The 12,894-nt window shown below is 39.4% G+C and overlaps 1 protein-coding gene across 1 annotated transcript; it reads left to right on the forward strand.

Moving 5' to 3' along the window:
* The first annotated feature begins 3,674 nt into the window (after positions 1 to 3,674).
* Positions 3,675 to 12,520, forward strand: emc7 (ER membrane protein complex subunit 7). The gene is given in 5 exon segments (NM_001079099.1): positions 3,675 to 3,913; positions 6,134 to 6,253; positions 7,424 to 7,562; positions 8,178 to 8,258; positions 10,043 to 12,520. Coding segments are annotated over 5 exon segments (714 nt in total). The 5' UTR covers positions 3,675 to 3,686; the 3' UTR covers positions 10,190 to 12,520.
* The last annotated feature ends 374 nt before the right edge of the window (positions 12,521 to 12,894 follow it).

Consider the following 12,894-nt stretch of genomic DNA (forward strand, 5'->3'; position numbering starts at 1 on the left):
GTCATTGCCTACCAGTATGAATCTGAAAAGAGTGGGCTCCATAGTGATTCTGTAATTTACTGCCACAAGGAAATGGTTTGGCATTTTGGAAAACTAACATTAGAATTACTCAGTGTGAACCCCCATACAGCATCACTTATTTTCCTTCCATGCAACTTAGTCCCTCAGCCATCTATAGATTAGTGATACCCCAATCGACCTTCCTATTGACTCCTAATGGGACATTTACTTACTTTACTAGCCACGGTTTGGCATGTTTTTTTCCTACAATGTGTTTTCTCTGGAACTTCAGCATTATTACGGCAGCACAAACAAATTATTTGTGCAAATGAATGCAATTGCAAGGGCATTTGTTTGAGAATTTTAACAGCACCTTGCCTCTTAATTCACAGAGTGGGGTTCCAATGATTTCTGGCACATGCCATTAAAACACCATTAGCATGTGATTCTTTTGCTGTGCTATTGATGCAGCCTGTTGTGGGAACCCTGAAATATCTCTAGTATCAATAATTGCACTTGCACGCTATTCATCAAAGCAGACTAGGAGGCACACTGGAACACTGTAGCACAATTATACTGAAGTACAAGAAGCGTATTAAGACATAAATACATTTAATGAATGCCATTAATGTGTGTGCCCATTTCAACAAGCCTCACTTCTGTCTACCTTATTGGGGCTATCCCCTAACCTGTGCATTCCTGCAGTAAGGTCTTACATTGCAGGCAAAATATATAGTCCTGATCATTGTACAATGTTCTAACCTCCCTTGCAGCTTGAGGCCTGCACTAAAATGTGTGTGTAAAGGTTGGGAGATCTGAATGTCCAAGCAGCGAGAGGAACTGGGCTGGCATGTACCATTAAAATGTCAATTGGGGGTTGCCCATTTTTATTCTGCTTTTACTCCTTCATTCCTGCAGTGAAATTTACACTCCTCCCTAGCATTTCAAGTACAGTGAGGCCCACACAGGCCAAAAAAAAAGCACTGCTTCAACAGCACACCATAGGGTTGCCAACCCAAACAGGTCTCAACTGTCCGGTTTTCAGTCTTGTAAAGCCCTAACAATAAACTGGTCAATAAAGAAAAACATTTTAGTCACCTCACCTCAACATGGCTTAGTTATTATCATGTGCAGTTGAATTCTCATTATTACAAAAAGAAAAGAAAAAAAAGCAAATAAGTAAAAAATGAGGAATTGTTTTTCTGAATTAGCACTGCTGTATTTCAGAGCTTTGTGGATAACTGATTTCTGAATTATTATTAAATGGCAAAATGGAATTTGTTTTTGGATAGAAGCCTCTGGCTGTGGTGCACAAATTCCCAGGTGCCCTTTAATTTCTCTAGGGCTGTGCTAAACTGAGCAGAAGTTGCCTTACAGTGCAGTTACATATAGGATTCTGGCAGGCAGATACTTGTGTATGCCAATTGTAATGAGCAATTATACAACCCGGATTCCAAAAAAGTTGGGACACTAAACAAATTGTGAATAAAAACTGAATGCACTGATGTGGAGGTGCCAACTTCTAATATTTTATTCAGAATAGAACATAAATCACGGAACAAAAGTTTAAACTGAGAAAATGTACCATTTTAAGGGAAAAATATGTTGATTCAGAATTTCATGGTGTCGACAAATCCCAAAAAAGTTGGGACAAGGCCATTTTCACCACTGTGTGGCATCTCCACTTCTTCTTACAACACTCAACAGATGTCTGGGGACCGAGGAGACCAGTTTCTCAAGTTTAGGAATAGGAATGCTCTCCCATTCTTGTCTAATACAGGCCTCTAACTGTTTAATCGTCTTGGGCCTTCTTTGTCGCACCTTCCTTTTTATGATGCGCCAAATGTTCTCTATAGGTGAAAGATCTGGACTGCAGACTGGCCATTTCAATACCTGGATCCTTCTCCTACGCAGCCATGATGTTGTGATTGATGCAGAATGTGGTCTGGCATTATCTTGTTGAAAAATGCAGGGTCTTCCCTGAAAGAGATGACGTCTGAATGGGAGCATATGTTGTTCTAGAACCTGAATATATTTTTTTGCATTGATGCTGCCTTTCCAGACATGCAAGCTGCCCATGCCACACGCACTCATGCAACCCCATACCATCAGAGATGCAGGCTTCTGAACTGAGCGTTGATAACAACTTGGGTTGTCCTTGTCCTCTTTGGTCCGGATGACATGGCGTCCCAGATTTCCAAAAAGAACTTCGAATCGTGACTCATCTGACAACAGAACAGTCTTCCATTTTGCCACACTCCATTTTAAATGATCCCTGGCCCAGTGAAAACGCCTGAGCTTGTGGATCTTGCTTAGAAATGGCTTCTTCTTTGCACTGTAGAGTTTCAGCTGGCAACGGCGGATGGCACGGTGGATTGTGTTCACTGACAATGGTTTCTGGAAGTATTCCTGAGCCCATTCTGTGATTTCCTTTTCAGTAGCATTCCTGTTTGTGGTGCCCAGAGATCACGGGCATCCAGTATGGTTTTACGGCCTTGACCCTTACGCACAGAGATTGTTCCAGATTCTCTGAATCTTCGGATGATGTTATGCACAGTTGATGATGATAGATGCAAAATCTTTGCAATTTTTCGCTGGGTAACACCTTTCTGATATTGCTCCACTATCTTTCTGTGCAACATTGTGGGAATTGGTGATCCTCTACCCATCTTGGCTTCTGAGAGACACTGCCACTCTGAGAAGCTCTTTTTATACCCAATCATGTTGCCAATTGACCTAATTAGTGTTATTTGGTCTTCCAGCTCTTCGTTATGCTCAAATTTACTTTTTCCAGCCTCTTATTGCTACTTGTCCCAACTTTTTTGGGATTTGTTGACACCATGAAATTCTGAATCAACATATTTTTCCCTTAAAATGGTACATTTTCTCAGTTTAAACTTTTGTTCCGTGATTTATGTTCTATTCTGAATAAAATATTAGAAGTTGGCACCTCCACATCATTGCATTCAGTTTTTATTCACAATTTGTTTAGTGTCCCAACTTTTTTGGAATCCGGTTTGTAATATATACTTAGGGATACTGACACCTGAAAGTAAACAATTTTTTAAAAATATATCATAACATTATCTTTGCATGCTATTTATAATTTTGCCATAAAAGTATTTGCCCAATGCTTTTACATACCCTATCTGTCCCTCCATGTTCCCCTATAAGGGGGCGGCCATATTTGTGCAGCAGTAGGCCATTAGCATTAGAAGCTGTAACTGACAGAGAAGGGACAGTCATGTTCAGGTAACAATTACTTACAAAAGCAGCCATATCAGTGAAAAACACTGTGACCAACATGACCTATAGTTAACTTTTTTATGTACATTGATATTCTGAAAAGTATTTTTTTTAGTGTCAGTATCACTTTAAAAATATGGTGGTTAACTAATACAGAAATACAAAGGGAAGAAACACTTATCGGCGCAGCCCTTGAAAGCAGTACATGTAACAGAAGTAACCTTAAACTGTAACCTGGTTTAAATATGAATTAGAAAATTATACATGTTAACGGATTTGAAGAAAACATTTGTTTAACGTTGGAACGCAAAACATTTTCTTGCGTTTCAATTCAATGAAGACGCTTCGGCGCTTTCTTCCGGTTAGGACCTGCTGCGATTTGCGGAGAGCTACAGGGCGGAAGCGCTAGACCGGAAGTGTTTTTGTGTCCTGCCTCTGTCATGCCGGCCGTAGCTCTTGGGATCTCTGTTGGATGGCGCAGCTTTTCGTTGTGGCTGCTGGCGTTGCTGCAGCTTTGCAGCGCGGATTTGGACGTCTTGAGTCCGGGGTCTGGCAGCGATAAATTCAAGGTGGAGGGCAGGGCTGTGGTGCCTGGGGTGAGGCCGCAGGACTGGGTGAACACTGCTCGGGTGCTAGTGGATGGCGAAGAACACGTCGGCTTTCTGCGGTAAGAATGGGAGCTGCCTGGGATATGTAAAAGAGTTCTCAAGCCCAAATCGGGTGGTTTTCTAGAGCGAAGGAGAATATCATTCTAATCAGTTTTCTAATACACATTCAACGTTGCTTTGTGGGTTTAAAGTAATGTGTAAATATACTTGCATCTAAAAGCATTGTTTAGGCCTTCCTGTCCTTTGGATCTGACTCCTGAAACAATGTAGGGGCAGTCATTTATCCTTTCAGCTGGCTTCTTTGTCAAAACCAGCAGCGCAGAGATAAGAAACAGCCAGGCAGGTTCTGCTCTGTATAATGGGGATATCTGCAAATAACCCCAAACCTCTACAAATTGGTAATTAATGTATATGGGAAGGTTGCTTAGACTTGTGCTATTTCTTTTATTTTCATTGTGTGAACAACAATTTTTTTGGATGGAGATTCCCTTGAATTTTGTTGGGGAAATACCCTAAACTGCAACAAACTGGCACAATGTTCTGGTGTGACCAATGGTAGCATGAAAGATAGAAATCGCTACATGTATGGCCAAGATAGAAATTGCTACGTCTATTTCCTTAAGGGAAGCTGAGGACTTCTATAAATATAGAGAACGTAAAGATAAGAAAAAAAGAGAGAGATCCCCTTTATGAGAATACCTATTCTCATAAAGGGGATCTCTATCTTTTTTTTAATAATGTAATTCTAATCAAATTTATGTACATTAATTAAAATTATTAATTGGTGTAAAACCTATTTTTAAATCGTATTGCTATTTAAAGCAGTTTCACATAAGAAAGAAGGCCTGTTCCACCAGAACACCAAAGTGTATTATCCATTCAAAATGGCAGCCTTTTATTACTCAAAGGCAAGCGCCACACAGCTTTGTGTGTATCACAATTACTCATAACCATAGGTTTTAAAAGGGAATAACAGGGAAATCCTCCCTTTCCTGAATCTCTTTTCAGCAGCCTCAGACTATGTATAATTTAATACAGTTATGTTCCATATTATAAATACATAAATTCCTCAGTACATATCTTGTTTTAATACACAGGTATTTTATATAATCAATAAATAACTAACGCTTTGCTCCAATACTACACTATAACATTAAAACATGTTATAATAAATATAATCCATTACCAAGTACAAAATATATGTTGTTCATTTATTCTTTACGTTCTCTATATTTATAGAAGTCCCCAACTTCCCTTAAGGTGGCCATACACGTAGCAATTTCTATCTTTCGTGCGACCATTGGTCACACCCTTCACAGACGTTCAGGGCTGAATCGTCAAATATGGAGGTAGAAACAATAGGAATTCTACCTCCTTCTGGATACTATAAGGGCAAGGTCACATGTAGCATAGATCAGCTTCTCTCAGCCCTGCATTTTTCCATCAGGTTGAGAGAAGCGGATCCGCTTTTCTATGCTGCCCATGTACATGCACTGAAAACTGTCGGTGCAGCCACACGTGGCGGAGCATAGGTCCACCCAAAACTGCCTGCTTTCACGGTTTACAGTGTAGTTTTCAGTGCAGGCACACTGGAAGCGTAGAAAAGTGGATCTACTTCTCTCAGCATGACGGAAAAATGCGGGACTGAGAGAAGCGGATCTACTCTTCTTGTGACCTTGCCTTAATACAAACATATCCCTTAGTATAACGTGACACAACAATATAGCAGAAGCTAGCTGATTAACAGACCTGACAAAACTGACTTCTGCTACAGGACCAAACATAAAAAATTATTTCGGTTGCAGTTATGTTTACAATAATAATGTTCTTCAATTTTCATTGGGCAGTTGCTTAAAATTACATTTTCTCTCATCATGCCCAAAGAAGAAATTTACTTTAATGATTCTCAACCAGAAAGCAAAAACACCCTGCAAACAGCAAATGTACAAAAGTGTAGATCTGAAATATGTTATTTAGTTCATTTTAAAATATTTAAATCTGTGCTCAGTGTGAGGTACTATGTAACATTTGTGTCTTATTGTATGGTGGGGTTTATTAATCTGCGCTTATGGCTATGGTACAAGGGGGGTATCCTGACATCCACTGTGCTCTGGTTAAACAGCAGAGAGCTGCATTGCCATAGCAGAGCATGGCAAACACTCTTTTTCTGAACCATTTTGGTGGTGACTAGAAGCCTCCAGTTAGGCCAAAGCAAGAAGATGTTTTTGGTTTGTATTGGGATAGGTTGTGCTTCTCTAATTCTTGTGTTTTATTCACAGGACTGATGGCAGTTTTGTTGTTCATGATGTACCATCTGGCTCATATGTGGTAGAAGTTATTTCTCCAGCTCATCGCTTTGAACCAGTTAGAGTGGACATCACATCCAAGGGTAAAATGAGGTAAGTAAGGATTGTGTTCTGTCAAGCACATCACAATATACTGTATGAAAGGGCAATAAAGCAACATACAAACATGTAAGAGGTTATATGCAGAGACTAGTCATTCTTGTTATGAGACACAATAGGGATATTCTGTATAGGTTTTACCATCACTGAATATTTACCTAACATCAGGCCAGTGTTGAAGCAGGAAAGACACATTCTGTGGGGCCCTTCAGTCTCAGGACACCAGCACACACGTAAAATGACAACTTACATATAAAAACAATGGATAATTATAAATGTATATTTATAGCATTTATATGTGATATCAACCTAACAGCCTTTTAGTTGTTCTTTAACTCATACTCCTCCTATATAATAAAAGGCACTGCTTGCCCAGTAGCAGTAACCTATAGCAACCAGTAAGATGTTTGCTTAATTTAAACACAGCCAAACTACATTCTAAAATGTTATTAACTCTGTTGCTTTGCTCACTATAATCCACTTATATTGTAGTCTGGTCTGATGGTAGCTAGAATTGTTATACGACAAGGAACAGTGTAGCACAATTCATTGACTTTATTGCACTTAAAGGGGTTATTCACCATTAAATTAACTTTTAGTATGATGTAGAAAGTGCTATTTAGAGGCAATTTGCAATTGGTCTTCATTTTTCTTTTGCCATTTTTATATTAAGATTTTTGTGCAGCAGCTCTCTCCTGGTTGGACTTTAAGTGGCTATGTGGTTGCTAGGGTGCAATTAACCTATCAACCAGGCAGTGGTTTGAAAGAGAGACAAAAATATGAATAGAGTAGGGCCTAAATATAAAGATAAGTAATAACATGGAGCAATAACATTAAAACGGTAGCCTGAAAGAGAAATAGTTTTTTAAGCTGGTAGGATCACTGACCCATTTTGAAAGTTGGAAAAAGTGAGAAGAGGAAGGCAAATAATTTAAAAACTATAAAAATGAATGACAAATGAAATTGAACAGTTGCTAAAAATAGGCCATTCTGTGTTAAAAGTTAACCTGAATGTGAGCCACCCCTTTAAATCATCATTGAACAGTCTGTAAAGAGTATTAACATACAGGTAACCATTGTTACTACTCAGTGACAAATATTAACATTTCCTAAATCTGCCCCTGTGTTTTTAATAACTGGTTTCTTGAATCCCTGTGCCTTTAGGGCCAGATATGTTAATCACATCAAGACTTCAGAAGTTGTGCGGCTGCCTTACCCTCTTCAGATGAAATCCTCTGGGCCTCCATCTTATTTTATTAAGAGGGAGACTTGGGGCTGGACTGATTTTCTGATGAACCCAATGGTAAGAGCTTTGATAACACTGTTTTTTCTATGATCGTTTATGAAATGCACAGTCAATACCATTATACAGATAGGGGTGAGGGTAGATTCATTTATTTTAACCTTAGGAGTAGATATAATTCTCCTACCTATTTATTGCTTTTTGCAAGCAGTAGAAATAGTCAGGTTGTGTGCAGAGCATCTTGTGAATGCAGCTTCTTAGTTCATATGCAAGGTAACAGCACACAAAGGGACTTAAGGTGGCCATACACGTCAAGATCTGCTTGTGGATCTTCTCCCGATATCCCCACCTACGGGTGGGTGATATAGAGGGATTTATAATCATGGTGACGATGCGGTCCCCAATCCGACTGAATTTTTTAACCTGCCCAAACGATATCTGGCCTGAATGGTATCGGCCCGATAAGCTGCCAAATCATGTATACAAAGATGTCCCTCCATTGGGGACACCAGTCTGTATTGATAAGCAGTTAAAGGGATCAGTGCTGTATTAGTCCTTGTGGCATACAATCTAGTGTTGTTTTTTCTTCCTGTTTTAGTCATGTTATTTGTTGCTTTTTTTCCCTCCATGGGTCCAAAAAACATATCCATCATAATCAGATTGTTTCTTTCACAGGTAATGATGATGGTTTTGCCACTGCTAATCTTTGTGCTGCTGCCCAAAGTTGTGAACACCAGTGACCCCGAAATGAGAAGGGTAAGCTTTTAAAATAAAGCTTTGTTTTATAGCTAATTGTAGTTTCAAACTTAGCTCTGAAAGGATGCCTTTATTTTAATTTTTTTTTTCAAGTAAAAATATACATGGGAACACTATTGATGCTTAGTGTTTAAACAGCATTTCTTAGTAGTACTGCATAACAGCAGCTGTATCACTTAGAAAGACCCGCTCTGTAGATCTGAAGGATAAAGAAAGCCAGATTCACAAATGGGTAGCAAAATGTTCTGACAATGAACCGACAATCGGTGGATTCTGGCAAATGCCAGAGGGGCTGCTGTAAGGTGCCGCAGAAACTCACTATTATTGGGCTGGTTGGGGGCTGTTTGGCCCTTTGTGTATTTGAAATGCCAGGGCCTATTTTGAATTCCAGTCCAGACCTGGGTCCCACTGAAGGTATTTCCCAGGCTGGTGTTTATATTGGGAGAAATATGCACTGGGAAAAAGTAGAGCAGCAAAATGCTTCTTATGTTTCTTACCTTTTCCAAGCATCTCTTGGCAGACTTAGAAATAAACTTAGATTGTGAGATGCACAGCAGAGTACATTTTCTGGATTTTAATTTACTGCTCATGTATGAGTCTAAGTGTGCTCTAGGGACATGTGGGAAAGGTATGAAACATGGCAGTGTGGCACTGTGCTACTATATTCCTGGGCCACTATTTTTTTCCTAAAGGAAGCACCAACCTGGGGGAAAATGTATGCACCCCCCAGTGAATATAATTGGTAACATTTTGGCACCCCTCTCCAAAATGAATTCGTCTTTTTTCGTCCTTTTAGAAAAAAAAAAATTATACCAAGAACAGGATCCATTTTGAATATGGTTTAACGTTTTGACTAACGTTCATTGGAATGGGATGCAAATCTACGTTGCTGGCAGTTAAAGGGTTAAAATGCCGTTGCTTGAGTACGGGTTTGGTTATTCCTTTTGGTAGATGTAATCACATTTGAACCTATAGCCTCACTTATATACGGTCAATAGCAGTGATAACTGTATTGGTTATATAGGCTGGCTATATATCTGTATGCAAAGCAAAATCTTCCTGTTGTGATTGGCTGGCACTCATTGAATCTTTCACCCCTTGCCGCTAGGTGTGAACATGGTTATTTTACCTGCACGCCCTTATTTATCTGCAGGTCATAGCTTTACTTCATAATGCGCTACTTGTTTGTACATGTTTATATTATAATTATAGATATAATAGTATGCAGTGTGGCTATGAGGGTGGATCCTTATAGAAACAAGGGGATTAAGTAACTCCCTGGCAGAGCACCAGCAGAAAGCATGTGGCAGACAAAGCAAAACTGCAACATCAATGCAATTATTTCATTTTTAATTTTCAGGGTGAGGCTTTTGGTTTAGCATAACTTTTTTTTTTTTTGACAGCAGCCCATGTGTCACATCTTGTACAAACTCAAGACCTGACACTGTCCTCAAAGGGTTAAGCTGACTGGATGGTTGTACTAACTCTTGTGGGAATTCTGCACTTTAATTTAATGGGTGGGCACTTAGCTGCTGAGTGCCAGTTGTGGGCGTCTCACTCCACTTTATATAATTCTGATTCTTTACTGTAAACTGGTTAAGGTTTCTATCTATTGCCTAATACACTGCTCTGATTTCATGCAGGAACAGCCATTTTATTCACTGTCACTGGGGCCAGCAGTCTATTTATAATTAAGCCATTGTTTTGAGCATTTACTGTTTCATATGGGATAGTATGTTAATAGTTTATATTGAGGGGGTTGACATTATCTGTTATTTCTTTAGGAAATGGAGCAATCCATGAATATGCTGAACACCAACCCAGAACTGCCTGACGTTTCAGAATTCATGACCAGACTTTTCACCTCCAAATCATCAAGCAAGTCCAGTGGGAGCGGAAAAGCTGGAAAGAGTGTAGGGAAGAGGAGGTAGTGCCCAGTGTAGTCAGACCCAGTGCAAATGTGATCTGGTTACCAGGGGTAAACAATAGCCTTCAGTCTAGTAGCTCTCACCCAACTAGCACATTGTGGTCTTAATGAAATCCTGGGGTAGTTTTATATTTATTAATCTTCCAAAAAAATACAAACACTTTGTTTTGTTATTTCCAGTTTGGGGGCCATTCAATAAATGTTTGCTTCACCCTACACTGCAACCAATATGGGAAATGCACATGGTTTTGGGATATAGCTTTCCTGTCTGTGATACATATCCAGCTCCAGCCAGTCACATTTAATTAGCGTTATTATTGTTACATCGCACCATCTGTCACTTGGGAAAATACAGTTCTCTTCTATACAAAAAAACGATGATTAGTATTTATATCTAAACACAGCCCTGTGTCGTGCACTCTCCTGTTGCAGGGATCTTATTTGCCTCACATTTGATGTTGGCTGTCATATTTCAGCTGCCTCTGCTTGGCGTTCTCGCCCATTTGAATAAACCTCTCTAGAGATTCTTATATTTCTGTAAAATAGCTTTTATTCTAAATTAATGCTTATTTAAAGCTGCTAGAACATGTGTCCCAATCACAGGACGACTGTACTGTAGATAGTGGAACATGATGGGGACTGCAATACCCTGTAGGTATTCTCATCCAGGAAGTTGTTAGTTTAAGGTTACTTGGGTGTTGCAATGTACAATTACAAGATGCCTGGCTCTGACATTGACTTTGTCTTGCTTTTTCTGCTATAAACATGACTAAATGCTGCAAGTCTTTGGAGTGAAATGTAGGATATCAAGCTGTAGGGTCAGGAAAATTAAGAAAAAACAAAATGATTTTAGGTGTTTATATTAGGGGAGGTCAGGATACCACTGTCCTCACTGGTTTTAAATGAAATTCTACTGTTGATAGAGCTCTCATTTATGCACCATGATAATTAAAGGTCATTGGGGGTCATTTATAAACACTAGGCTAATTTTCACCTGGGCATCAACCCATGGTGACCAATCAGATGTTTGTTTCCATTCTACAAGCAGCTGGCTGGAAAAAGAAGCTATTCAATGATTGGTTGCTGTGGATTACTACTTAGGTGTAAATTTCCCCAGTGTTAATAAATGAACCCTTATTGTCTTAGATCTAATGAATACTGCAAATCTAATGAAATTATACTGCAAATCACATTGTGTTGCATTCACAGTTAAGTACATGTATCACTTTATATTCACGGATATGTTGCTTACATTCACTGGTTGGTTTCTATGCTGCCATGTGATGTTCTACCCAACTTTAGAAAACTTTGTTGGCATTTTCACTAATTTGTTAAGCCCCTGTGCTTTGAGATGTATAGTCCAAATTACAATATGTCATGGTGATGTTGAAATTTTGGCACAAGTGCATGATGGGCAGTGGCCTTTAGTGTAGCACACAGATTTTCAGACTTTTTTATAACTAATTTCTTCCTTCTGGAGCTTAAAAGGTTACACACACCATCTATTCAGCCATAGTTCCAGGAATATATTGCACAGCAAGTAAGGGTTTACCTCAAATCTGTCCCTAACCAACCCCCAAACTGGTTATCAAAATTGTCTAGGAGAACTAGTAGGTAGGGATGCACCGAATCAAGGATTCAGTTTGGGCTTCGGCCAAGGTTTCCTTTGTCAGCAGGTCTCAGATTCAGTCGAATCCATGTTTCTGGCCGAACCTAATCCTTAAAATCACGTGACTTTTTGTCACATAAACACGGACATTGAAAATTCGGATTCAATATTTGCTCAAATCTTTCACAAACGATTCAGGCTTTGGTCGGATTCTAGAATAGTGGATTTGGTGCATCGCTTCTATAAGGTTTTCTCCACAGTTCGTTCTCTAGTGGTTATTCAGGCTGGGCCTCCTGTAAGTGCCTGCCCTATAGTTTGGGAGCCACTAGTTTTAGCAAGTTCACCCAGAGCATAACAGACCCATCTACAGAGTAATGAGGCATGTTGGGTAACATATTTCTGAATGGTTTAGCATATTTTTTACACCCATGTCACGGTTTCTTTCTGCAGTATGTTGCGAATTACAGTGTCACGGGGCCCATCTACAAACAACTACAATGTTCACAGGGATAATTGGCTCATTGCTGTGTGAAGAACCATTCTGAGGGTGCATGTGTAAGAGAATGTTGCTTGTGATTAGCGGAGTAGCCGAGGGCTGCATCAGAGGATTATTTTTTTCCCCATTCTCTCTGTGTGTTAGTCTGTGTGTGTGTGGTTCTTGAAATACAGAGCTAAATGGTTTGTTGTAAATGGATGTTAAATTAATTAAAGGAAAATCTTAGTAAACGACTGGTTGTCATTATTTTTGTGAAAAACACAGCCATATTTATCATTAGTCAGCTACCTTATATAATTTTCTGCACTTCCAATTCATTTAGTCCTTATCATATTCCTAATATACCTCTATAGGGAATCTTTTGGCAGCACACTCAGTTCTCCCTAGTGGCGCTCATGGAGCAAGCACATCACCAATACAAAATGCACTACAGATCTCATTCACGCTACTAAATGACCGCATTGGCCATGAGTAAGGAATCTTTATCCCATGATAAATGTTCTGAGGCAATAGGCAACTGTTTTATTCATGGTACCAAAACCTTGCACTTTATACGTCCATTGCATTTAGCAAAGCCTGTTAATATAAGGGGGCGTCTGACCCA

This window comes from Xenopus tropicalis, chromosome 8, assembly GCF_000004195.4.
Source record: "Xenopus tropicalis strain Nigerian chromosome 8, UCB_Xtro_10.0, whole genome shotgun sequence".
NCBI lineage: Eukaryota > Metazoa > Chordata > Amphibia > Anura > Pipidae > Xenopus > Xenopus tropicalis.